Consider the following 27,787-nt stretch of genomic DNA (forward strand, 5'->3'; position numbering starts at 1 on the left):
TGGCAATATCGCGAAATGATCAAGTATGACACATATAATGGACCTGCTATCCCCGTCTAAATAAAGAAATCTCATTTCAGTAGGCCTTTAAATGAATACATTATTTAAATAATTACTTAATTGTGTTACGGATTGTACAGGGGGAAGAAGATGTCACCGACAACAGGGATGTCGTTTAACTCTATATTTATTTATATACAATAACATGAAGGGTGAACTAATCCAAATATGTGTATGATGTGCGACTATGTGTAGGAATTACAAACCCCTGTTTCCATATGAGTTGGGAAATTGTTAGATGTAAATATAAACTGAATAATATGATTTGCAAATCTTTCTCAACCCATATTCAATTGAATGCACTACAAAAACAAGATATTTGATGTTCAAACTCATAAACTTTATTTTTTTTTTGCAAATAATAATTTACTTAGAATTTCATGGCTGCAACACGTGCCAAAGTAGTTGGGAAAGAGCATGTTCACCACTGTGTTACATCACCTTTTCTTTTAACAACACTCAATAAACGTTTGGGAACTGAGGAAACTAATTGTTGAAGCTTTGAAAGTGGAATTTTTTCTCATTCTTGTTTTATGTAGAGCTTCAGTCATTCAACAGTCCGGGGTCTCCGCTGTCGTATTTTACGCTTCATAATGCGCCACACATTTTCGATTGGAGACAGGTCTGGACGGCGGGCGGGCCAGGAAAGTACCCCCACTCTTTTTTTACAAAGCTACGCTGTTGTAACACGTGCTGAATGTGGCTTGGCATGGTCTTGCTGAAATAAGCAGGGGCGTCCATGAAAAAGACGGCGCTTAGATGGCAGCATATGTTGTTCCAAAACCTCTTTTGGTCTGAAGTCTGGAACTTTCGCTGGAAGTCTTTGAAAACCTGGGTATACCCATTCTTTTTTGGGAGTCGGTAGAACATATTTTAGACGTTGCGGAGTACGTGGAGCCAAAATCAGCTTTGTAATTTTGAAAAATATCTGTGTTTGTGTGTTTGTGTTCAGGCAGCTGTCCAGCGAGCAGGCCAAGCTCCAGCAGACGCTGCAGAAAGAATCCAAGGTCAACAAGCGTCTGTCCATGGAGAACGAGGAGCTGCTGTGGAAGCTGCACAACGGCGATCTGCTGGCGAGCCCACGCCGACTCTCCCCCACCTCTCCCTGCGGCTCGCCGCAGAGCTCCGCTTCCTTCGCTGCAGCTGCTCCCTTATCTCCCAGATAATGGCCTCCGTACGCCTTCCTTCTTTTGAAAGGAAGAGTTGTTTTGAAAGCGGAGACGCGGAAGACGCGAGACCACGTGAGCGTCTGACTATCAACACCACGGACTTCTTTTTCCTGGAGAAAAACAATCACACCTCAGGGTCTGTATATAAAACATCCCTCTTGTTTTGTCCGTCCTTACCTTTTTGTCTTCTTGTTATGTACACACATTGAGGTCTCCGGTTATTTCTTGTGTTACCATTCATTCCAAAGACAAACGAACTTTGTGGTATCTGTTCTTGGTTTGTGGTTTGCTTGAGTTGGTAAACTGCAAAATGTCGGTGGATTTACATGGAACGTTACACTATATTGGCAAAAGTATTTGGTCACCTGCCTTAACTCAACATATGAGCTTGAAGTGCCATCCCGTTCCTAACCCGTAGGGTTCAATATAACATCGGTCCACCTTTATGCAGCTATTACAGCTTCAACTCTTCTGGGAAGGCTGTCCACAAGGTTGCGGAGTTTGTTCATTGGAATTTTCCACCATTCTTCCAAAAGCGCATTGGTGAGGTCACACACTGATGTTGGTCGAGAAGTCTCCCTTCTAATTCATCCTAAAGTTGTTCTATCGGGTTCAGGTCAGGACTCTGTGCAGGCCAGTCAAGTTCATCCACACCAGACTATGTCATCCATGTCTTTACGGACCTTGCTTTGTGCACTGGTGCACAGTCATGGTACATTTTAAATGGGTTATACTTGTATAGCGCTTTTCTACCTTTTTAAGGAACTCAAAGCGCTTTGACACTATTCACCCATTCACACACACATTCACACACTGATGGCGGGAGCTGCCATGCAAGGCGCTAACCAGGACCCATCAGGAGCAAGTGTGAAGTGTCTTGCTCGAGGACACGAAGGACGTGACTAGCATGGTAGACGGTGGGGATTGAACCAGGAACCCTCAGGTTGCTGGCACAGCCACTTTCCCAACCACGCCACACCGTCCCCACAATGTTGGGAGCATGAAATTGTCCAAAATGTTTTGGTATCCTGGAGCATTCAAAGTTCCTTTCACTGAAACTAAGGAGCCAAGCCCAACTCCTGACAAACAACCTCACGCCATAAATCCTCCTCCACCAAATTTCACACTCAGCACAATGCAGTCCCAAATGTACCGTTCTCCTGGCAACCTCCAAACCCAGGCCCGTCCATCAGAAAATCATGAATCTTCACTCCAGAGAAGGCGTCTCCACTTCATTGGACTTCGTGATGTATGCTTACATGCTTAGACCCATTCCAAGTCCAGTACGTACGGTACTCTGTGTACTGTACGTGGGTTAATTGGAAGGTCACATGAAGTTTGGGGCTCTGTAGCAACTGACTGTGCAGAAAGTATTTGCACGATGCGCTTCAGCATCCGCTGACCCCTCTGTCAGTTTACATGGCCTGCCACTTTGGTGGCTGAGTTGCTGTTGTTCCCAAAATCTTCCATTTTCTCGTAACAAAGCCGACAGTTGACTTTGGAATATTTAGGAGCGAGGACATTTCACGACTGGATTTGTTGCACAGGCGGCACCCTATGACAGTTCCATGCTGGAAATCACACTGAGTCACCGGGCCAAGTGATTAGGACACCTGATTCTGATCATTTAAATTGGTGGCCGAATACTTTTGGCAATATATAGTGTATGTTTCTTTCCTCCCAAAGAGCGAAGCTCAATCAATCACGCGCCTGAAGAAGTGAACGAACTTCACATGCAGTTTGCTGCATACACCCGAACTATGGACTTGGACCTGGTCCTACAGACGTTCTGTGTTTCGCTCCTTCCAACCTTACTTTACTCTGTGGAATGTAGTCTTATCCAGGCCAGAGCCGTACAAATGGCAATAATCAATACCATGTAAAGTCGCCTGGAGTCCGCAAAACTTCATTCAGAGACAATGGCCATGTTGCTCAAAAACCTCAAGTGTATCCAGAATGCCTCAGCGAGTTCCTTTATTTTTACAAAATAGGATAAATATAGTACAATACCACGTCGTTCTCGTCATGTTTTTATTCTCTACGCTCCGTTACAATGATACCGTAATGCCAAAGCGACAACAGAAGCGCTATGTAGCACAGGGGTGTCAAACTTGTTCTAGATCGGGGGGCCACATGGAGAAAAATCTACTCCCAAGTTTTTGATTGATTGAATTTGATTGACTGATTGATTGAAACTTGTTATTAGTAGATTGCACAGTACATTACATATTCCGCACAATTGACCACTAAATCGTAACACCCGAATAAGTTTTTCGACGTGTTTAAGTCGGGGTCCATCCATCCAACCATATCTTCTTCCGCTTATCCGAGGTCGGGTCGCGGGGGCAGCAGCCTAAGCAGGGAAGCCCAGACGTTCCTCTCCCCAGCCACTTTGTCCAGCTCTTCCCGGGGAATCTCGAGGCGTTCCCAGGCCAGCCTGTAGACATAGTCTTCTCAACGTGTCCTGGGTCTTCCCCGTGGCCTCCTACCGGTTGGACGTGCCCGAAACACTTCCCTAGGGAGGCGTTTGGGTGGCCTCCTGACCAGATGCCCGAACCACCTCATCTGGCTCCTCTCCATGTGGAGGAGCAGCGGCTTTCCTTTGAGCTCCTCCCTGTTGGCAGAGCTTCTCACCCTATCTCTAAGGGAGAGCCCCGCCACCCGGCGGAGGAAACTCATTTCGGCCGCTTGTACCCGTGATCTTGTCCTTTCGATCATAACCCAAAGCTCATGACCATAGGTGAGGATGGGACATAGATCGACCGGTAAATTGAGAGCTTTGCCTTCCGGCTCAGCTCCTTTTTCACCACAACAGATCGATACAGCATCCGCATTACTGAAGACGCCGCACCGATCCCGCCTGTCGATCTCACGATCCACTCTTCCCCCACTCATGAACAAGACTCCAAGGTACTTGACCCCCCCACATCTTTATTTGATATGACTATAAACAAAATACAGAATAAATGTCCAACTTGCTAAAACACAAACATTTTGTGGGGGTTGAATAATTTTGATCACAACTGTATATATATATATTCTTTATTTGTTGTTATTTATATTTTCTGAATAAGTTATGTGATAATGTTGATGAGTCAACTCATTGGGGTTAATTTTCAATCCACAAAATTACACTGGGGCAGCACGGTGGTACAGGAGTTAGTGCATGTACCTCACAATACGAAGGTCTTGAGTTCAATCCCGGGCTCTGTGTCTTTCTGTGTGGAGTTTGCATGTTCTCCCCGTGACTGCGTGGGCTCCTTCCTTCTATCTGTGTAGGCCCTACGATGAGGGGGCAATTTGTCCAGGGTGTACACTGCCTTCCGCCCAAATGTAGCTGAGATAGGTTCCAGCACCCCATTGCGACCCCAAAAGGGACAGGCGGTAAAACATGCTTGGATGGATGGATATATTTTCTGAATAAGTTATGTGGTAATGTCGATGTCAATTAACAACTCATTGTGGTTAATTTTCAGTCTATAAAGATAAAAATTACTGTGTTATTTACGTGGTTTGATCATTTTCCTCGACTGGTGTTCTACCATCACGTAGTTTATTTTGTACGTATGTAGCATCATCTACGAAGATACAAATAATCGCTATTGTGACATCTAGTGGACACATTTAGAACAGTAGTTTCTTTCATTAAAAAATTTCAAGTTCATTTTTTATATTACGCAACCTCATCCGGATAGAAACTGTTCCTGGACCTGATCCGGCCCCAAGGCCGTACGTTTGACACCCCTGCCTCAGCAGCATTTCAGTCAAGTGAGTTAATAAGTAAAACGACCCGCTGCTCTGTTTGGGTCCAACTGTCTCGGGGACGTCGCCGGTGGACTTTGCAGGTTCACGGCTCGCACCATCATGACCACGGATTTGATGGAGTACCACCAGCCGTGCCATGTGTACCACACCACCCCGTCGTCAGTCATCGCCTGGTACGGTCCTTTGTAGTAATGGCCGTTCAGGTTCCCGGAATCACATCTGACCACAAGACAGTCCAGTATAAGGGAGTCTTTTCCACTGTGGAATGATGAAAATGGATAACTTGATTTGTTTTTTTTACCTGCTGAACCACCAGCCGGACTTGCTGTGCCTGACACACTTGGCGTCGCCGCCCGGCTGCTGGTCATAGGTGCTGAATTTGACTTTGGTTAAGCCGCTGCCTGGAGCTGGACGCTGGCTGGTGTGCAGGTCAGCCAGGGCATCCCCGGCATTTCCACTGTAGTCCCCTAAGTGCAACTGGTACTGGTCCTTTGACAGGGGAGTCATTGAAATACACAGTTGGGGTCAAAAGTTGTGTTTAGGTTGCAAGCTGTTTGGCCACAATACCCAGCAATATGTTTGGAGGAGAAAATGTGAGGCCTTTAATCCAAGGAACACCAGACCTACCATCAAGCATGGTGGTGGGAGTATTATGCTCTGGGCCTGTTTTTCTGATACCACTTTTGACATGTGTTTGGGGTCATTGTTCTGTTGGAACACCCAACTGCGCCCAAGACCCAACCTCCGGGCTGATGATTTTAGGTTGTCCTGAAGAATTTGGAGGTAATCCTCCTTTTTCATTGTCCCATTTTACTCTCTGTAAAGCACCAGTTCCATTGGCAGCAAAACAGCCCCAGAGCATAATACTACCACCACCATGTTTGACGGTAGGAATGCTGTTCCTGGGATTCAAGGCCTCACCTTTTCTCCTCCAAACATATTGCTGGGTATTGTGGCCAAACAGCTGAATTTTGTAACAGTAAATAATGAATGAATTTACCTATGAATTTAAATATTTTACATTTTTTGACATAGAGAGTAAACAAAATCTGCGGATTTGACCACTGTTTTTTTTACAGGAAAAATACTGGCAACTTAGTTGCCAGACTTTTACTGTAAAATATATAATATATATATATATATATTTTTTACAACATCCATCCATCTTCTTCCGGTTATCCGAGGTCGGGTCACGGGGGCAACAGCCTAAGCAGGGAAACCCAGACTTCCCTTTCCCCAGCCACTTCGTCTAGCTCTTCCCGGGGGGTCCCGAGGCGTTCCCAGGCCAGCCGAGAGACATAGTCTTCCCAACGTGTCCTGGGTCTTCCCCGTGGCCTCCTACCGGTTGGACGTGCCCTAAACACCTCCCTAGGGAGGCGTTCGGGTGGCATCCTGACCAGATGCCCGAACCACCTCATCTGGCTCCTTTAGATTTGTGGAGGAGCAGCGGCTTTACTTTGAGCTCCTCCCGGATGGCAGAGCTTCTCACCCTATCTCTAAGGGAGAGCCCCGCCACACAGCGGAGGAAACTCATTTCGGCCGCTTGTACCCGTGATCTTATCCTTTCGGTCATGACCCAAAGCTCATGACCATAGGTGAGGATGGGAACGTAGATCGACCGGTAAATTGAGAGCTTTGCCTTCCGGCTCAGCTCCTTCTTCACCACAACAGATGGGTACAACGTCCGCATTACTGAAGACGCCGCACCAATCCGCCTGTCGATCTCACGATCCACTCTTCCCCCACTCGTGAACAAGACTCCTAGGTACTTGAACTCCTCCACTTGGGGCAGGGTCTCCTCCCCAACCCGGAGATGGCACTCCACCCTTTTCCGGGCGAGAACCATGGACTCGGACTTGGAGGTGCGGATTTTTATTCCGGTCGCTTCACACTCGGCTGCAAACCGATCCAGTGAGAGCTGAAGATCCCGGTCAGATGAAGCCATCAGGACCACATCATCTGCAAAAAGCAGAGACCTAATCCTGCGGTCACCAAACCGGAACCCCTCAACGCCTTGACTGCGCCTAGAAATTCTGTCCATAAAAGTTATGAACAGAATCGGTGACAAAGGACAGCCTTGGCGGAGTCCAACCCTCACTGGAAATGTGTTCGACTTACTGCCGGCAATGCGGACCAAGCTCTGGCACTGATCGTACAGGGAGCGGACCGCCACAATAACACAGTCCGATCCCCCATTCTCTCTGAGCACTCCCCACAGGACTTCCCGAGGGACACGGTCGAATGCCTTCTCCAAGTCCACAAAGCACATGTAGACTGGTTGGGCAAACTCCCATGCACCCTCAAGAACCCTGCCGAGAGTATAGAGCTGGTCCACAGTTCCACAACCAGGACGAAAACCACACTGTTCCTCCTGAATCCGAGGTTCGACTATCCGGCGTAGCCTCCTCTCCAGTACACCTGAATAAACCTTACCGGGAAGGCTGAGGAGTGTGATCCCACGATAGTTGGAACACACCCTCCGGTCCCCTTTCTTAAAGAGAGGAACCACCACCCCGGTCTGCCAATCCAGAGGTACCGCCCCCGATGTCCACACGATGCTGCAGAGTCTTGTCAACCAAGACAGCCCCACAGCATCCAGAGCCTTAAGGAACTCCGGGCGGATCTCTTCCACCCCCGGGGCCTTGCCACCAAGGAGCTTTTTAACTACCTCAGCGACCTCAGCCCCAGAAATAGGAGAGTCCACCACAGATTCCCCAGGCACTGATTCCTCAAAGGAAGACGTGTTGGTGGGATTGAGGAGGTCTTCGAAGTATTCCTTCCACCTATCCACAACATCCGCAGTTGAGGTCAGCAGAACACTATCCGCACCATACACGGTGCACTGCTTCCCCTTCCTGAGGCGGCGGACGGTGGTCCAGAATCGCTTCGAAGCCGTCCGGAAGTCGTTTTCCATGGCTTCCCCGAACCCCTCCCATGTCCGAGTTTTTGCCTCAGCGACCGCTGAAGCCGCACACCGCTTGGCCTGTCGGTACCTGTCCACTGCCTCCGGAGTCCTATGAGCCAAAAGGACCCGATAGGACTCCTTCTTCAGCTTGACGGCATCCCTCACCCACCAAGGGGTTTTAGGATTGCCGCCCCGACAGGCACCAACTACCTTGCGGCCACAGCTCCGATCAGCCGCTTCGACAATAGAGGTGCGGAACATGGTCCACTCGGACTCAATGTCCAGCACCTCCCTTGTGACATGTTCGAAGTTCTTCCGGAGGTGGGAAGTGAAACTTTCTCTGACAGGAGACTCTGCCAGTTGTTCCCAGCAGACCCTCACAATGCGTTTGGGCCTGCCAGGTCGGTCCGGCATCCTCCCCCACCATCGCAGCCAACTCACCACCAGGTGGTGATCGGAAGAAAGCTCCGCCCCTCTCTTCACTCGAGTGTCCAAAACATAAGGCCGCAAATCCGATGACACAACTACAAAGTCGATCATGGAACTGCGGCCTAGGGTGTCCTGGTGCCAAGTGCACATATGGACACCCTTATGTTTGAACATGGTGTTTGTTATGGACAAATTGTGACGAGCACAAAAGTCCAATAACAAAACACCACTCGGGTTCAGATCCGGGCGGCCATTCTTCCCAATCACGCCTCTCCAGGTTTCACTGTCGTTGCCAACATGAGCGTTGAAGTCCCCCAGTAGGACAAGGGAATCACCCGGGGGAGCACTTTCCAGTACTCCCTCGAGTGTACCCAAAAAGGGTGGGTACTGTGAACTGCCGTTTGGTGCTTAAGCACAAACAACAGTCAGGACCCGTCCCCCCACCTGAAGGCGGAGGGAGGCCACCCTTTCGTCCACTGGGTTGAACTCCAACGTGCAGGCTTTAAGCCGGGGGGCAACCAGAATTGCCACCCCAGCCCGTCGCCTCTCACTGTCGGCAACGCCAGACTGTAAGAGGGTCCAGTCCCTCTCGAGAGAAGTGGTTCCAGAGCCCTTGCTGTGCGTCGAAGTGAGTCCGACTATATCCAGCCGGAACTTCTCAACTTTGCGCATTAGCTCAGGCCCTTTCCCCCCCAGTGACGTGACGTTCCACGTCCCAAGAGCTAGCTTCTGTAGCCGAGGATCGGACCGCCTGGGTCCATGTTTTATCTTCTTCATAGAGGTCTTCGAGCTGCTCTTTGTCTGATCCCTCACCTAGAACCTGTTTGCCTTGGGAGACCCTACCAGGGGGCATAAATCCCCCGGACAACATAGCTCCTAGGATCATTGGGACACGCAAACTCCTCTACCACGATAACAACATATTATTGTAAATAGAAATACAGAATAATTTTATTTTGGCAACTCAGCTGACAGTTTTTTTTACCCTAATTTAAAATGTGGTACCATAAAATCATCAATTGTGGATTTTACAGTAAAAAAAACCCATCTCAGTCGACAGCATTTTACTGTAAAAAAAACAAACATTGGTCGTTTTGTTTCAACCTAATATGCTGTAAAAAAAACACACCAAAATTTTACAGTAAAATCTATTGTTCGTTTTGATAGTGCACAATTTGATGGATAGCTTGCTTGGAAATCAAAAGTTTAGCAGATATTTATGTATTTATTTGGATTTTGACCAACAAAGTGAGATAATATAATATTTGGTGCAATGTTGGGTACTAGTTTTTTCCCTGTCAAACTAGAAAAAAACAAACAAGCTAATACCTTTAGTAAGAAAATAAGAAAGTAAAGAAAGAAAATATAAGGTATTTTATTGCCACATTATTTGCGGGACATATAAATAGAAATACAGTACCGCTGTTTAATTTTATTTTGGCAACTTAGCTGTCTGTTTTTTTTTACTGTAATAAAATGTGGTACCATAAAATCATCAACTGTGGATTTTACAGTAAAAAACAAAACAAAAAACTGACATCTCAGTCGACAGAATTTTACTCTAAAAAAACAAAAACAAACATTATTTGTTTGGTTTCAACTTACTTATATGCTGTAAAAAAAAAAAACTCCCTAAATTTTACAGTAAAATCTATTTTATAGTGTACAATTTGATGGATAACTTGCTTGGAAATCATAGGTTAAGCAGATATTTAAGTATTTATTTGGATTTTGACCAACAAAGTTGGATACTATATTATTTCTTGCAATATTGGACACTATTTTTTCCCCGTCAAACTAGAAAAAAACAACCTAATACCTTTAGTATGACAGTAATGAAAGAAAATATAAGGTATTTTATTGACACATATTATTTGCGGGCTGTATAAATTGAACTACAGTACAGCTGTTTAATTCTATTTTGGCAACATAGCTGTCCAGTTTTTACCATAATAACATGTGGTACCATAAAATCATTAACTGTGGATTTTACAGTAAAAAAAACATCTCAGTCGACATAATTTTACTGTAAAAAACAAAAACAAACATTGGTCGTTTTGTTTCAACTTAATATGCTGTAAAACAAAAAAAACTCCCAAAATTTTGCAGCAACATCTATTGGTCATTTTTATAGTGTAAAATTTGATGGATAACTTGCTTTGAAATCATAAGTTAAGCAGATATTTAAGTATTTATTTGGATTTTCACCAACAAAGTTAGATAATATTATATTTCTTGCAATATTGGACACTATTTTTTTCCCTGTCAAACTTGAAAAAAAACCTAAATAATACCTTTAGTAAGAAAATAAGAAAGCAATGAAAGAAAAAATAAGGTATTTTATTGACACACATTATTTGCGGGCTGTATAAATAGAAATACAGTACCGCTGTTGAATTTTTTTTTGCAACTTAGCTGTCCAGTTTTTTACTATAATAAAATGTGGTACCATAAAATCATCAACTGTGGCTTTTACAGTAAAAAAATCCAAAAAACTGACATCTCAGTCGACAGAATTTTACTGTAAAAAAAACAAACATTGGTTGTTTTTGTTCCAACTTACAGTAATATGCTTTTAAAAAAATTTTCAATGTAAAATTTATAGTCATTTTTATAGTGTACAATTTGATGGATAACTTGATTCGAATCCTAAGTTAAACAGATATTTAAGTATTTATTTGGATTTTGACCAACAAAGTTAGATAGAATATTTGTTGCAATATTGGACACTAGTTTTTTTCCCTGTCAAACCAGAAAAAAAAACTATTACCTTTAATAAGAAAGTAAAGAAAGAAAATATAAGGTATTTTATTGACACATTTGCGGGCCATATAAAATGAGGTGGAGGGCCACATCTGGCCCGTGAGCCTTGAGTTTGGCACCTGTGCACTAGACATACCAATGAGCTTGTTTATACATGTACAATAAACCTCCTCATAGTTATATTTGTTATAACTTTGCGTCAGATAGAAAAGTGACAGATTGTAGCCAATTTTTTTGGTGAGGGTCGCTCCCCTACGACATTTTGGCGGAAAAAAGTTTGTAAAAAATATTAATTTTGTCTTACAAAACTTTTGCGAAAAAAAAGTTTTTGAAAAATATAAATTTTTGCAAATTTTTGATTTTTTTGGGACTCCTGATGAGGTTTTGAGACATCTCCTACAACTACAGGACCAGTATTGTGCTGTTGAAGCAAGACCATAAAAAAATGTTTTGGGTAAGGGTGCCTTGTTGGCGGAAATAAAAAAAAATAAGAATTAATCTTCTCATACAAAATTTTAGCGATTTTTTTCCCCCCGAAAAATATAAATTCCATCCATCCATCCATTTTCTACCGCTAATCTAAAGACATGCACCTGGGGATAGGTTGATTGACAACACTAAATTGACCCTAGTGTGTGAATGTTGTCTGTCTATCTGTGTTGGCCCTGCGATGAGGTGGCGACTTGTCCAGGGTGTACCCCGCCTTCCGCCCGATTGTAGCTGAGATAGGCGCCAGCGCCCCCCGCGACCCCGAAAAATATAAATTTTCTATCATTTTTGGGTTGGGTTTTGTGGAGACTCCTGATCAGGTTTGGAGACATCTCCTACAACTACAGGACCAGTATTGTGCTGTTAAAGCAAGACCGTTTGTTTAACATTCTTGGGTAAAGGTCCCCACTTATGACATTTTAGCAAAAAAAGTATATATATATATATATATGTATATATATATATATATATATATATATATATATATATATATATTTTTTTTTTTTTTTTAATTCTGCCATTTTCGGGTTTTGTGGGGACTCCTAATTATGTTTTGAGACATCTCTTACAACTACAAGACCAGTATTGTACTGTTGAAGCAAGACCGTTTTTAAAATTGTTGGGACACCTTATGACATTTTAGCGGAAAAAACCCCCCACATTTCTGCCATTTACAGGTTTCGTTGGGACTCCTGGTGAGGTTTTGAGACATCTCCTACAACTACAGGGGTGCTGTTGTGCTGTTGAAGCAAGACCGTTTTTAAAAATGTTGCGTAAAGGTCTCCCCTTACGACATTTTGGCGGAAAAAAGTTAAAAAAAAAAAAAAAAAAGATTTTCTCCTACAACATTTTTGCGAATTTTTTTTTTCTGAAGAATATTAATTTCCTGCAATTTTTGGATTTTGTGGGGACTCCTGATGAGGTTTTGAGACATCTCCTACAACTAACGACCATTATTGTACTGTTGAAGCAAGACAGTATTTAATTTTTTTGTGTAAGCGTCGCCCCCTTACGACATTTTGGCGGAAAAAAGTTTGTAAAAAATATTAATTTTGTCTTACAAAACTTTTGCGAAAAAAAAGTTTTTGAAAAATATAAATTTTTGCAAATTTTTGATTTTTGGGGGACTCCTGATGAGGTTTTGAGACATCTCCTACAACTACAGGACCAGTATTGTGCTGTTGAAGCAAGACCATAAAAAAATGTTTTGGGTAAGGGTGCCTTGTTGGCGGAAATAAAAAAAAAAAAAGAATTAATCTTCTCATACAAAATTTTAGCGATTTTTTTCCCCCCGAAAAATATAAATTCCATCCACCCATCCATTTTCTACCGCTAATCTAAAGACATGCACCTGGGGATAGGTTGATTGACAACACTAAATTGACCCTAGTGTGTGAATGTTGTCTGTCTATCTGTGTTGGCCCTGCGATGATGTGGCGACTTGTCCAGGGTGTACCCCGCCTTCCACCCGATTGTAGCTGAGATAGGCGCCAGCGCCCCCCGCGACCCCGAAAAATATAAATTTTCTATCATTTTTGGGTTGGGTTTTGTGGAGACTCCTGATCAGGTTTGGAGACATCTCCTACAACTACAGGACCAGTATTGTGCTGTTAAAGCAAGACCGTTTGTTTAACATTCTTGGGTAAAGGTCCCCACTTATGACATTTTAGCAAAAAAAAGTATATATATATATATATATATATATATATATATATATATATATATTTTTTTTTTTTTTTTTTTTTTTTTTTAATTCTGCCATTTTCGGGTTTTGTGGGGACTCCTAATTATGTTTTGAGACATCTCCTACAACTACAAGACCTGTATTGTACTGTTGAAGCAAGACCGTTTTTAAAATTGTTGGGACACCTTATGACATTTTAGCGGAAAAACCCCCCCACATTTCTGCCATTTACAGGTTTCGTTGGGACTCCTGGTGAGGTTTTGAGACATCTCCTACAACTACAGGGGTGCTGTTGTGCTGTTGAAGCAAGGCCGTTTTTAAAAATGTTGTGTAAAGGTCTCCCCTTACGACATTTTGGCGGAAAAAAGTTAAAAAAAAAAAAAAAAAAAAGATTTTCTCCTACAAAATTTTTGCGAATTTTTTTTTCTGAAGAATATTAATTTCTTGCAATTTTTGGATTTTGTGGGGACTCCTGATGAGGTTTTGAGACATCTCCTACAACTAAGGACCATTATTGTACTGTTGAAGCAAGACAGTATTTAATTTTTTTGTGTAAGCGTCGCCCCCTTACGACATTTTGGCGGAAAAAAGTTTAAAAAAATATAAATTTTCTCCTACGAAATTTTTGAAAAAAACAAGTTTTCGAAAAATATATTACCATATTAATATACGTATTGTGCTGTTGAAGCAAGACACATTTTTAAATTTTTGGCAGAAAAAAGAATTTAAAAAATATAAATTTTCTCTTACAAAATTTTAGCAAAACCTTTTTTTTTTAAATATCCATTTTCTGCAATGTTTGGATTTTGTAGGGACTACTGATGAGATTTTGAGACATCTCCTACAACTACAGGACCAGAATTCTGCTGTTGAAGCGAGACCGTTTTTAAAATTTTTGGTAAGGGTCGCCCCCTTAGGACATTTTGACAGAAAAAAGTTTAAAAAAAATATTAATCTTGGCTTACAAAATTTTAGCGAACATTTTTTCTGAAAAATATAAATTTTTGGTGGAGACATCTCCTTCATCTACAGGACCAGTATTGTGCTGTTGAAGCAAAACCGTTTTTAAATATTTTGGTAAGGTTCCCTCATAACATTTTCGTGAAAATAATTTTTCATAAAATATACATTTTCTGCAATTTACGGATTTTGTCAGGACTCCTGATGAGGTTTTGAGATGACTAATACAACTACAGGATCATTTTTATGCTGTTGAAGCAAGACCATTTTTAAAATTGTTGGGAAAAGGTCCCACTTATGACATTTTAGCAAAAGCATTTATTTTTTTACATATTACAACATTTCTGTGGAATTGTTTTTTCGAAAGATATACATTTTCTGCAATTTTTTGATTTGGTGGGGACTCCTGATGAGGTTTTGAGACCTCTTCTACAACTACAGGACCAGTATTGTGCTGTTGAAGGGTAAGGTAAGAGTCCCCCCTTGCGACATTTTAGCAAAAATGTTTTATAAATACAAATTAATGTATTGCTTTTATTTCGGGTTGTTTTTCTCTCTGTGCACGTAAACCATAAAAATGCTGACCAGTTGTTGCAGAATTGGCAGTACTACTAAGCTCACACGGCGAGTATAGAATGATCGGACCTTAGTCTAAATAAGAGCCAACATGTTATGAGAAAAGAGAGGAGGTCAGGGTTAAAGATAAAGTACTTCGGAACAGAGGATGGGAACTACTGTACCTTCTCACTGTCCACTTTGAAGTTCTTGTACTCTGCAAAGCGTGCATTACCGTCAAAGTCCTCCATATTGATGCGCAGGTCATACTTTCCTAGAAGAAAAACATGTTGGTTTTCTGACACATTTAAGTCAGGACTTTGGGAAGGCCAATCCAAAACCTTAATTCTAGCCTGATTTAGGGATTCCTTTACCACTTTTGACATGTGTTTGGGGTCATTGTCCTGTTGGAACACCCAACTGCGCCCAAGACCCAACCTCCGGGCTGATGATTTTAGCTTGTCCTGAAGAATTTGAAGGTTTTGTTGTTGCCATTTTGTTATTTGATCATGTTGTACTGCATTTTAATCTTTTGTTTTGTGATTGTGTGATGTTTTTTGCCTGGACCCCAGAAAGAGTAGTCTCCACTGCGGTGTAGACTAAGGGGATCCTTAAAAAACTAAACTATACTAAACAATACCCAGCAATATGATAGGAGGAGAAAAGTTGAGGCCTTTAATACCAGGAACACCACACCTACCGTCAAGCATGGTGGTGGTAGTATTATGCTATGGGCCTGTTTTGCTGCCAATGGAACTGGTGCCTTACAGAGAGTAAATGGGACAATGAAAAAGGAGGGTTACCTCCAAATTCTTCAGGACAACCTAAAATCATCAGCCCGGAGGTTGGGTCTTGGCCGCAGTTGGGTGTTCCAACAGGACAATGACCCCAAACACATGTAAAAAGTGGTAAAGGTATGGCTAAATCAGGCTAGAATGAAGGTTTTAGAATGGCCTTTCCCAAAGTCCGGACTCAAACGTGTGGACAATGCCGAAGAAACAAGTCCACGTAGGAAAAACCAACACATTTTGCTGAACTGCACCCATTTTGTCAAGAGGAGTGGTCAAAATATTCAAGCAGAAGCTTAAGGATGGCTAACAAAAGCGTAACATTTACAAATGATGTATACCTTGTGAGGAGAGATAGTGTAGCGCATCGTTGCCCAGCCAGAATTCTCCGTCTGGAGAGTGGAGGTCGCCAAATCCATGCTTGTACTCCACCCATGCTCTGCAAACATACGCTCACATGTTACAGGGGATTTACCCAATATAGTTTTCTGACCAAATTTACCATATATTCTTCCATTTCCCTATCCCAGCGGACTTTGGGTGAGAGGGTACATAAATTGGTCACCAACTATAATAGCGAGCAATTTTTTAATTTTTATCAATTATATTTGTTCATGGGATAAAACCTTTCCAGAGATAAGCTTTTTTAGATTTGTTGCTATGTTGCCATCCAAGCAGCATCTTTTTCATGGACGCCCCTGCTTATTTCAGCGAGACGATGCCAAGCCAAGTGTTACAACAGCGTGGCTTCATCGTGAAAGAGTGCGGGTATGAGACTGGCCTGCCTGTAGTCCAGACCTGTCTCCCATTGAAAATGTGTGGTGCAATATGAAACCTAAATTACCACAACAGAGACCCCGGACTGTTGAACAACCTAAGCTGTACATCAAGCAAGAAAGGAAAAGAATTCCACCTGAAAAAGATTAAAACGTGTGTCTCCTCAGTTCCCAAAGGTTTATTGAATGTTGTTAAAAGGAAAGGTGATGTAACACAGTGGTAAAAATTCCCCCGTGCCAACTTTGTTGCATTGTGTTGCTGCCATTAAATTCTACGTTAATGATTATTTGCAACAAAAAAAAGTTTCTTGGTTTGAACATTAAATATCTTGTCTTTGCAGTCTATTCAATTGAATATTAGTTGAAAAAGATTTGTAAACCATTGTATTCTGTTTTTATTTACAACTTACACAGCGTGCCAACTTTAATGGTGTTGGTTTTGTATATATATACATATATATACAATATGTGTATAACATATATATGTATACAGTATATTTGCAACCTCCATCCATCCGCTTTTTACCACTTGTCCCTCTCTGTTCATTGCCTTTTTAATCCAGCAGATGTGGCCATTATTTAACAGTAAGGTTGTGAGTTCAAAACCCCGGCTGAGTCATACCAAACTCTATAAAAATGGGAGCCATTACCTCCCTGCTTGGCACTCAGCATCAAGGGTTGGAATTGGGGTTTAAATCACCAAAAATGATTCCCGGGCGCGGCCACTGCTGCTGCTCACTGCTCTCCTCACCTCCAGGGGGTGATCAAGAGTGATAGGTCAAATGCAGAGAATAATTTTGCCACACCTAGTGTGTGTGTGACAGTCATTGGTACTTTAACTTTTAACTTTAACAGAGTACAGATAGTGAGTGGGCCAAAGACTCACTTTACTGGCATAAAGGTGACATCATTGTGTTTATCAAGAAATTATTTTTGATCCTTCATGTAATAAAAGCAAATAAAGGTTTATCAACGATGAAAGGAAAACCCCACTGGTGACTCACTTTTATTTACTTAGTGCAATTGTGAATAAGCAGGCTTCCTATCTTGCAGCCACTGAGTCAGAATCCCATGCACAGTTTTATGAAGCCAAGTCAGTCAAGTGCAAGTCTTAGTTTGCAGTTTAAGGTGTGCCAAACATGTCTTCGTCTTCAGCGTCATCATTCATAGGGGGTGAGTGCCTATACATTTTACAATGCTTTAAGAAGGGTGTGAGGGCAGATTCCACGGCTTAAAGGAACTGTTTGCAACCCAAGCCACCCAAAGGGCGCTAAATATACAATAGGTTTTAAGCAGGGCTGTCAAATGATTCAAATATTTAATTGCCATTAATCAACATTTGTTCAAAGTTAACTCAAAATTATTCAAAGTTTACACTTGACAGATTATTTTCTTTTTTTTTTTTTTACCCCATGACTGAACAAAAATTGTATAAAGGCCTTGCGACATTTCAGCTTAAAAAAAACCCAATACATTTTTCAAATTTTTGTGTAAGGGTGCCCCCTTACAACATTTTAGCGAAAAAAGAAAATATGAATTTTCTGTCATTTATGTGTTTGGCCAGGACTCCTGATGAGGTTTTGAGACGTCTCCTACAACTACAGGACCAGTATTGTGCTGTAGAAGCAAGACCGCTTTTTTTAAATTTTTGGGTCAGTGTCCCTCCTTACGACATTTTAGCAAAAAAAAGTTTTTAAAAAATTATAGTTTTCTGTCATTTTCGGGTTCTGTGGGGACCCCTGATGAGGTTTTGAGACGTGTCTTAAAACTACATGACCAGTATTTTGCTGCTGAACCATTTTTTTTTAATTTTTGGGTACCCTTAAGACATTTTAGCAAAAAAACATTTTTACACAAAAATATGCATTTTCTGCCATTTTTAGGATTTTCCTGGACACCTGATGAAGTTTTGTGACGTCTCCTACAACTACACGGCCAGTATTGTGCTTTAGAAGCAAAACCATCTGTCCATCCATTTTCTACCGATTATTCCCTTTTGGGGTTGCGGGGGGCGCTGGCGCCTATCTCAGCTACAATCGGGCGGAAGGCTGCGTACACCCTGGACAAGTCACCACCTCATCACAGGGCCAACACAGATAGACAGACAACATTCACACTCACATTCACACACTAGGGCCAATTTAGTGTTGCCAATCAACCTATCCCCAGGTGCATGTCTTTGGAGGTGGGAGGAAGCCGGAGTACCCGGAGGGAACCCACGCATTCACGGGGAGGACATGCAAACTCCACACAGAAAGATCCCGAGCCTGGGATGTAACCCAGGACTGCAGGACATTCGTATTGTGAGGCAGACGCACTAACCCCTCTGCCACCGTGAAGCCAGAAGCAAGACCGTTTTTTTCATTTTTGGGTAAGTGTCCCCTCCTAACGACATTTTAGCGAAAAAAAAGTTTTTAAAAAATTATATAATTTTCTGTCATTTTCGGGTTTTGTGGGGACTCCTGATGAGTTTTTGGGACGTCTCCTACAACTACAGGAAACTGTATTGTGCCGTTGAAGCAAGACAGTTTTTAAAATTTTTTGTGTAAGTGTCCCTCCTAAAGACATTTCAGCAGAAAAAAGTTTTAAAAAATTGTTGTTTTTTTTCTCCAATGAATTTTAAGCAGAATAAAAGTTTTAGAAAAATATGTATTTTCTGCAATTTTCGGCTTTTGTCCGGACTTCGGATGAGGTTTTGAGACGTCGCTTACAACTACAGTACCAGTATTGTGCTGTTGAAGCAAGACTGTGTTTTTAATTTTTGGGTAAAGGTCATCCCTTAAGACATTTTAGTAAAAAAGTTATCGGAAAATATACATTTTCTGCCATTTTCGGTTTTTGCCTGGACTCCTGATGAGGTTTTGAGAGATCTCCTACAACTGCAGGACTAGTATTGTGCTGTTGAAACAAGACCATTTTTTAATTTTTGGGTAAGGGTCCCTCCCTTAAGACGTTTCAGCGGAAAAAAGTTTTTTCAAAAATATGCATTTTCAATCAGTCAATGATTATCAATGATAATCAAGGTTTACTTATATAGCCCCAAATCTCGAGTGTCTCAAAGGGCTGCACAAGTATCCTTGGCTCAGGGCAAGAAGTTTTTTAAATTTTTGTGCAAGGGTCTCCCTACTTACGACATTTTAGCGGGAAAAAGTTTCTTCAAAAATAAAAATTTTCCACTACGAAATTTTAGCGGAAAAAAGTTTTTTTTCAAAAATAGAATTTTCGGCTTTTGTCGGGACTTCGGACGAGGTTTTGAGACGTCGCTTACAACTTCAGGACCAGTATTGTGCTGTTGAACCAAGGCCGTGTTTTTAATTTTTGGGTAAAGGTCATCCCTTAAGACATTTTAGTAAAAAAGTTATCGAAAAATATACATTTTCTGCCATTTTCACTTTTTGCCTGGACTCCTGATGAGGTTTTGAGACATCTCCTAGGACCAGCATTGTGCTGTTGAAGCAATAATAATAAAAAAAAAATTGTGGAAGGGTCCCCCCTTATGACATTTTAGCTAAAAAACCAATACATATTGTTTTGCTTTCGTGGAAGGGTCAACCTTTACGACATTTTAGTGGAAAAAGATTTTCAAACAATTTAAATTTTATTAGGTTTTCGTTTTCTTTCGGGACTCCTGATGAGGTTTTGAGACATCTCCTACAACTACAGGACCAGTATTGTGCTGTTGAAGCAAAATACGGTTTTTATTTCTGGATACGACTTTTTAGCGAAAAAAAGATTTTTCAAAAATATGCATTTTCTGCCATTTTTGAGTTTTGACGTTTTTTTAAATTTTGGGGTAAGTGTCTCCCCGTAAGACATGTTTTGCAAAAACATTTTTTACAAAAACAAAGCATTTTCTGCCATTTTTTTTTTTTTTTTTTGGGACTCCTGATGAGGTTTTAAGACATCTCCTACAACTACAGGATCAGTATTGTGCTGCTTGGGTTTTGACCGCTTTTAAACTTTTTGGGTAAGTGTCACCCCCTATGACATTTTAGCAAAAAACATTTTACAAAAAAAAAAATGCATTTTCTGCCATTTTTTTTTTCTCCGGACTCCTGATGAGGTTTTGAGACATTTCCTACAACTACAGGCCCAGTATTGTGCTGTTCGGGTTTTGACGGTTTTTTATTTTTGGGTAAGTGTCACCCCCTAAGACATTTTAGCAAAAACATTTTTACAAAAAAAAAAAAAAATGCATTTTCTGCCATTTTTGGTTTGTTTCGGGACTCCTGATGAGGTTTTGAGACATCGCCTACAACTACAGGAACAGTATTGTGCTGTTCGTGTTTTGAATGTTATTTTATTTTTTTGGTAAGTTTCAGCCCCTAAGACATTTTAGCAAAAATTATTTTACAAAAAAATATTCATTTTGTGCTTTTTTTTTTTTTTTTTGGGCACTCCTGATGAGGTTTCGAGACATCTCCTATAACTACAGGGGACGGCGTGGCGCAGTGGAATAGTGGCCGTGCGCAACCCGAGGGTCCCTGGTTCAAATCCCACCTAGTACCAACCTCGTCACGTCCGTTGTGTCCTGAGCAAGACACTTCACCCTTGCTCCTGATGGGTGCTGGTTGGCGCCTTGCATGGCAGCTCCCTCCATCAGTGTGTGAATGTGTGTGTGAATGGGTAAATGTGGAAGTAGTGTCAAAGCGCTTTGAGTACCTTGAAGGTAGAAAAGCGCTATACAAGTACAACCCATTTATCATTTATTTTTTGACTAATATTGTGCTGTTCCAGTTTTGACCGTTTTTTTTTTTTTTTAATTTTTGGGTAAGTGTCACCCCCTAAGACATTTTAGCAAAAACATTTTTACAAAAAAAAATGAATTTTTTGCCATTTCTGTTCTTTTTCGGGACTCCTGATGAGGTTTTGAGACATCTCCTACAACTACAAGACCAAAAAAAAAAGAAAATTGTGAAGCATTTTTTAAATTATTGCTTAAAACGATCAAAATACTTAAATATTAAATGTTATCATTGATTTACCTGTTTACAGCATGTAAGTAAAACCTTAATGAAGATGTTTGGTTGTTGTTTTTTAATGGCTGTTTTTGTGCTCCTGATGAATGACAGCATGAACGCCAGCCAATATTCATTACACATTTTTAAAAACTGTGAAAAATATACACATTGACAAATGAGAGGGTTAATGTCGCTGACTCTAATCTAATATCCACAACATAAATGTTTATTGTAAATGTTGATCCAAAATTGAGAGAAGTCAACCTCAAGCTTGTAGGCTATTTTGGAGCTAACCCATGGTGGTGCCTAGACTCTACTGTAAATACAGTATGTTGACTTTTACCTGTCAAAGTTCTCTTTGCCATCTCTTCTTCTCTGAAAGATTGTCCATCCTCCGCCGTCATTCATGTCGCAGTAAACACTGAGCGCTGTGGGTGAACCATCGGGCCGAATCACGTACAAACCACTGGCCACATTCCCCTCAGAAAACGCCTCAGAGCAATCTATACACACACACATACACACGGACACACACATTAGGTAGTGCTGATTTGGACTTAGACTGAGACAAACTTTACTGATCCACGAGGAAAATTGTTCCACACAGTAGCTCAGTTTCAAAGGATGGAAAGGGTAAGGATTGTAAGGATAACGCAGGTAATAAGTAGAGTAAAAATGTACATGTGGACAAGGTGTGGTCTGCAAGCCTGCCACAGAGCAGGGTGTGTAAGGACCGGCCTTGAAGAACAGCTGGCAGGTGATTGGATTACCCAGCTGGATCGGATCATCTAATCACTTGGTGATTGATTTTATTGGTGATTGGATTACCCAGCTGGGATTTATCATCCAATCCCCTGCCATGCTTAGTAGCAGCAGCCAGGCTGAGACACAGGAGTTGGAGTTAAATTTTAAGCCAGATAACCCACACCTTTGCCCGAGATCCACACCGCAAGAGGGAGAGCAGCCCAAAGACTGAAAAGTTGCTGAGAGGAGTGCTGATCTGGTGCGTGTGTGCACAATAAAAATATTATTGGACCGGACTACCGAGCTCTCAAGAAGGTCTGTCGCGATCAGGACAACCCACAAGAGGGCAAACTCTACAGTACCATAGTAGCAATATAAAATATAACATATATGTAATAACTATATATTACATTTACAGTTTATAATACATTGATCTATTATATTACTATATTATATTTTTATATGATATATACAATTTATCAGTGTTTTTCACCCTTTTCTGAGCCAAGGCACATTTTTTTCACTGAAAAAATCCCAAGGCACACCACCAGTAGAAAACCTAAAAAAAATTAAACTCAGTAGCCGATATTGACGATAAAAAATAATTCTCGCAATTGTTGGATATGAATTCAAACCATAACCAAGCATGCATCACTATAGTTCTTGTCTCAAAGTAGGGGTACTGTCACCACCAGTCACATCACCCCCTGACTTATTTTGAGTTTTTTTGCTGTCATTTCTAAATGCTGGACATTCATCCATGAAAATATGGAGAAGCTGCTGTCGGTGTGTTTGACGGGAGAATCAGCTGAAACAGATACTGTAGAAGACCACGCTCCAAGTTTAATGCTGTACATCAGGGGTTGCAAACATGCGGCCCGCGGGTCAATTGCGGCCCACGAGGCGTTATTTTGCGGCCCACACTTGGATATGACAATTTAATGCATGTGCGGCCCGCGAGTTTAATATGAACGGAACTTGACAGCGTCATACTTCCCAACGTTCCCAATTTTCATGGGAGTCCTCTTAATACCAGGGTATCTATTCTCTGGTTATCCCTGCCGATTTTTACCCAATCAACAATACTCATGGGGTGCCGCAATGGCACTGTTCTTAACGCCCTCTAAATCCTGTACAGACAGCGTGCAAGCCTATTTGATTCTTACATTTGGCTGAACAGCACACATGTGTGATGTTGCAAGACGTATTTGCTCAACAGCTACACAAGTCACACTGAGGGTGGCCGTAAAAAAAACTTTAAGACTGTTAGAAATATGTGCCAGACTGTGAACCTACACCAAACAAGAATGACAAACACATCTCAGGAGAACATCCGCACCGTAATACAACATAAACTCAACAGAACAAATACCCAGAATCCCATGCAGCCCTGACTCTTCCGGGCTGCAATACACACACCCACGCTACCACCAACCCCCACGCCCCCACCCTCCCTGCTTGCGTCGGTTGAGGTTGTGTATATTGTAGCCTAGGAGAGTTTGGGCTGCAATGTATTCTGGGTATTTGTTCTCTTGTGTTTAAGTTGTGTTAGGGTGTGGATGTTCTCCCAAAATGTGTTTGTCATTCTTGTTTGGTGTGGGTTCAAGGTGTGGCGCATATTTCTAACAGTGTTAAAGTTGTTTATACGGCCACCCTCAGTGTGACCTGTATGGCTGTTGAGTAAGTACGTCTTGCAGACAATGACGTTGTTCTGCACAAGTCTCACACTACATGTTATAGAGCTGTCACTTTAGTTGTGTTATGTGCGCAGTGAGGAGTTGTAGAGCACTAGTTCTCTTAAAGATGGTACGCCATGTGAATGTATGCCAAGGGTTAAGTGAGATTTATCAAAAACATTCTAAAAAACAGCAGTCAGTCATAAATACTTATTAAATATATGTTTTGGATAACACTTCAAAGAAATATAAATGCAAGTTCACAAACTGTGAAAAGAAATGCAACAATGCAATATTCAGTGTTGACAGCTAGATTTTTTGTGGACATGTTCCATCAATATTGATGTTAAAGATTTCTTTTTTTGTGAAGAAATGTTTAGAATTAAGTTCTTGAATCCAGATGGATCTCTATTACAATCCCCAAAGAGGGCATTTTAAGTTGATGATTACTTCTATGTGTTTAAATATTTATTTATAATTGAATTATTTGTTTATTTTTCAATAAGTTTTTAGTTATTTTTATATATTTTTTTCCAAATAGTTCAAGAAAGACCACTACAAATCAGCAATATTTTGCACTGTTATACAATTTAAGAAATCAGAAACTGATGACATAGTGCTGTATTTTACTTCTTCATCTCCTTTTTTCAACAAAAATGTTTTGCTCTGATTAGGGGGTACTTGAATTAAAAAAAATGTTCACAGGCAGTACATCACTGAAAAAAAGATTGAGAACCACAGTTGTAGAGGACGTTAAAGGCAATGCAGTCACGGCAGCCCTTAATAATGTCGGCCGGATGAAAATTGGGATAAATTCGGGAGAATGGTTGCACCGGTAGATTGTCGGGGGGTGCACTGAAATTCAGGAGTCTCCAGGAAAAATCGTGAGGGTTGGCAAGTATGTTGCTAGGGCGGGAAAACCATTCATAGAAGGTGAATTCATTAAAAAGTGAATGTTAGATTTTTTAAGAAATCTTTTCCTGCGGCCCTTGCCTCACCCAGTTTCTGCATCCAGTGGCCCCCAGATAAATTGAGTTTGAGACCCCTGCTCTATAGGGTTTATATGTTTATAAATCTGACTGTGATGAAGTCAGTACCTCACCAGCTACAGTATGAACCTCACCGCATGTCACTGATATATATATGTATATATATATATATATATATATATATATATATATATATATATATATATATTATCCATGAAAAAATATACATATATACATATATATATATATATATATATATATATATATATTTATATATATATATATATATATATATATATATATATATATATATATATATATATCCATCCATTTTCTACCGCTATATATATTTATATATAAGTGTGTGTATATATATGTACAGTGTCATATGTAAATATATATATATATAAAACTATATATATATATATACATACATATATATAAATATATATATATATATATACATATATATATATATATATATATATATATATATATATATATATATATATATATATATATATAAAACTATGTGTGTGTGTATATATATATAATATATATATATATGGTGGACATGTATCCATGAAAATATATACATATATATATATATATATATATATGTATACATATACATATATATTTTATATATATATATATATATATACACAGAGTCATATATATATATGTATATATAGACATAGTTTTATATATATATATATACATACATATGACTCTGTACATATATATATATATACACACACATATATATATAAATATATATATATATATATATATATATATATATATATATATATATATATATATATATATATATATATATAGATAGATAGATGGATGGATGGATGGATAGATAGATGGATAGAATTAGTTAATAGAATTATTACCTCTGTAGAGGTTTTGGGGGCCCAGATGTGAATTGGGGACATGCTCCAGCAGCTGAGCCTGGTGGTTGTGGAGCACCTGGATATATCTCTGCTGGTCGTTGATCACATTCCTCAGCCCGGCAATCTCTTCCTCCAGACTCAACACTTTCTGCTCGCACGGCACAGGAGCCTTGAAACGGAGTCAAAAGTGTGACCCGGGACTACTAAACACAGCTCAACACACACAACTGTTACCTAAGTTAAAAAAAAAAAAAATTAATAAAAAATTCTCCCACGAGCCGTTAAAAAGCAATAGAAAATCCGATAAAACCAAGCGTTATTTAGTTATTCCCCGCACATTTTCAGAATTGAACAGGTTTTAAGAATGAGTTCTTACCGCCAGTGAGACAGCCAGCTGAAAAAGGAGAGACAATAGTTCAGTCTGCATGGCCATCATGTTGGTGTCCTCTGGTCTGCTCTGTCCTCTTCACTGTCCTCCACTCCTTCCCAGACTTACACACTCCCTCCTGCCGCTTGTTGATAAGAGATACTCTCATCATCTGTGTGCCCTGAGAGATCACTACAAGCCGACCGAAAGTGCTGGAATAATGACATTCTTTCTTTAGACTTTACGCAAAAAACAAAGTTAGTGAAAAAAAACAAAACGTTGCAAATATACATTCCTGGTCAAAAGTTTACCAATACTGAAGCCTCGAGTGTTGGCCGAAAGCGATAATAATCCGAGGAATTGTTGTACATAGTATTTGTTGTGACATGTGTCTCGTGATTTTGCTGTTATTCTTTGTGTTCCCATGTGTCAATGTCAAGGCCCATGGGCCAGATCCGGCCCGCGAAATGAATGATTTATGGCCCCCGGGGATGATATTTTGAATAGTATTAGAACTGGCCCGCAGGCAACAGCCGCCTGCTGCTGTTTTTCACGCACCAATAGTCCATCGGTGATGGCGTTAGGAATTTTCAATTTTTATGTAAGCGTATTGAAAACAAATGATTAAAGTATGCAACATTCTGTTGTACCTCATATTCTATATTGTTAAAGGTTGTCATAAACATTTTTTAATAAAAAAAAACAAAAAAACATTTTTATGCATATGTGAATGTATTCAGTTATAAATATTCATTCACATTCTTCTTTCCTTAATGGATCTAAACTTAACCCCTGCCGGTATTTTTTTCTATATTTTTTATTGTAATAGTTTCAGAATGTGTTGGTTCGGCCGTGATTTTAGTAGTCCGGCCCGCATGTGCACAGATTTTCTTGGCCCCTTAGCTAAAATGAGTTTGACACCCCTGCAGAGGGAGCGCTCCTTGCTTTTCCTTGTTTACTTTTGTGTTGCTAGGAGCATTGAGTATACTCACCAGACTCTTGTTTATTGGTTAGTGTCCCCACCTGCAGCCACCACTGATTACACGCCCCCTATAAGCCCGTCTCACCATACACTCAGCGGGGGTTCAACGTTCGCTTACCATGACTGCTAGCAGTTCATGTTAGCTTTACGCTATTGCCGTTAGCTTTACGCTATTGACATAAACCCCAGGGGGTGGCTTGTTTTCCAGCAATATGTGTTTGACTTCCCAGTCCGGCGTGTCTCTCTCTGTGCGTGTCCGTGCGTCTGCTAAGCCAGCAACTCCAACTCCAAGCAAGTGTCTCGGTCCGGCTGCTGCTAATAAGGGTAACAGGGTATTAGATAATTATTCCCAGCTGGGCAATCCATTCACCTGCCGCTGGCTTCGAGTCTGGTCCTTACACACCCCGCTCCGCGGTAGGACCGCAGACCACGCCCCCCCCACACCGCAATGTAACACTTTTATGATTTTGTAGTGTAGAACGTTAGAAAAGACCAGTCACAGCTCTGTGGGGTCAGTACATGGGGATGAGGCTTGTCGAGACAACAGACAATACAGCTGTGTTTGTAAGCTCTTCTGGCATGCCAGCTCTGCAGGGATGATACTTGTAAGAAACATACTTTGTCGCCATGGAGGCGAGGATTAGTGATTTAGAAGTAGCTAAAACTTTGCCGACTGCGGATGGACTTTAGCCGCTAGCTAGCTAGCCATGTATTAAACATAAAGCACCTCGTCCTGAGGGTTTTTCAGTGTTATAAATTCACTTTTATCTTTAGTTTTTCAAGCCAAAATGCGTCTGTTCTCCCTTTTCTGTCCGCACAC

At 40.8% G+C, this 27,787-nt stretch overlaps 2 protein-coding genes across 5 annotated transcripts in view; one reads left to right on the plus strand and one right to left on the minus strand.

The window, feature by feature from the left end:
• The window catches only part of mtus1b (microtubule associated tumor suppressor 1b), a 128,135-nt gene extending 124,894 nt beyond the window's left edge, over positions 1 to 3,241 (plus strand). For all 4 annotated transcript variants that reach the window (XM_061907294.1, XM_061907287.1, XM_061907300.1 and 1 more), the window contains one exon: positions 1,013 to 3,241. In XM_061907294.1, coding sequence (XP_061763278.1) covers positions 1,013 to 1,226 — 214 coding nt within the window. In that variant the 3' untranslated portion in view covers positions 1,227 to 3,241. The remainder of the gene's footprint in view (positions 1 to 1,012) is intronic.
• On the minus strand, positions 2,722 to 26,138 carry LOC133557051 (fibrinogen-like protein 1). The gene is made up of 7 exons (XM_061907323.1): positions 25,995 to 26,138; positions 25,619 to 25,787; positions 21,648 to 21,807; positions 15,909 to 16,006; positions 14,965 to 15,053; positions 5,296 to 5,483; positions 2,722 to 5,213 (listed from the first exon to the last, which is right to left on the minus strand). Exons 1-7 carry the CDS (start codon positions 26,052 to 26,054, stop codon positions 5,003 to 5,005), a joined length of 975 nt encoding a protein of 324 aa, XP_061763307.1. The 5' UTR covers positions 26,055 to 26,138; the 3' UTR covers positions 2,722 to 5,002.
• Positions 26,139 to 27,787: the final 1,649 nt, after the last annotated feature.

The sequence above is a fragment of the Nerophis ophidion genome, linkage group LG01 (assembly GCF_033978795.1).
Source record: "Nerophis ophidion isolate RoL-2023_Sa linkage group LG01, RoL_Noph_v1.0, whole genome shotgun sequence".
Taxonomy (NCBI): domain Eukaryota; kingdom Metazoa; phylum Chordata; class Actinopteri; order Syngnathiformes; family Syngnathidae; genus Nerophis; species Nerophis ophidion.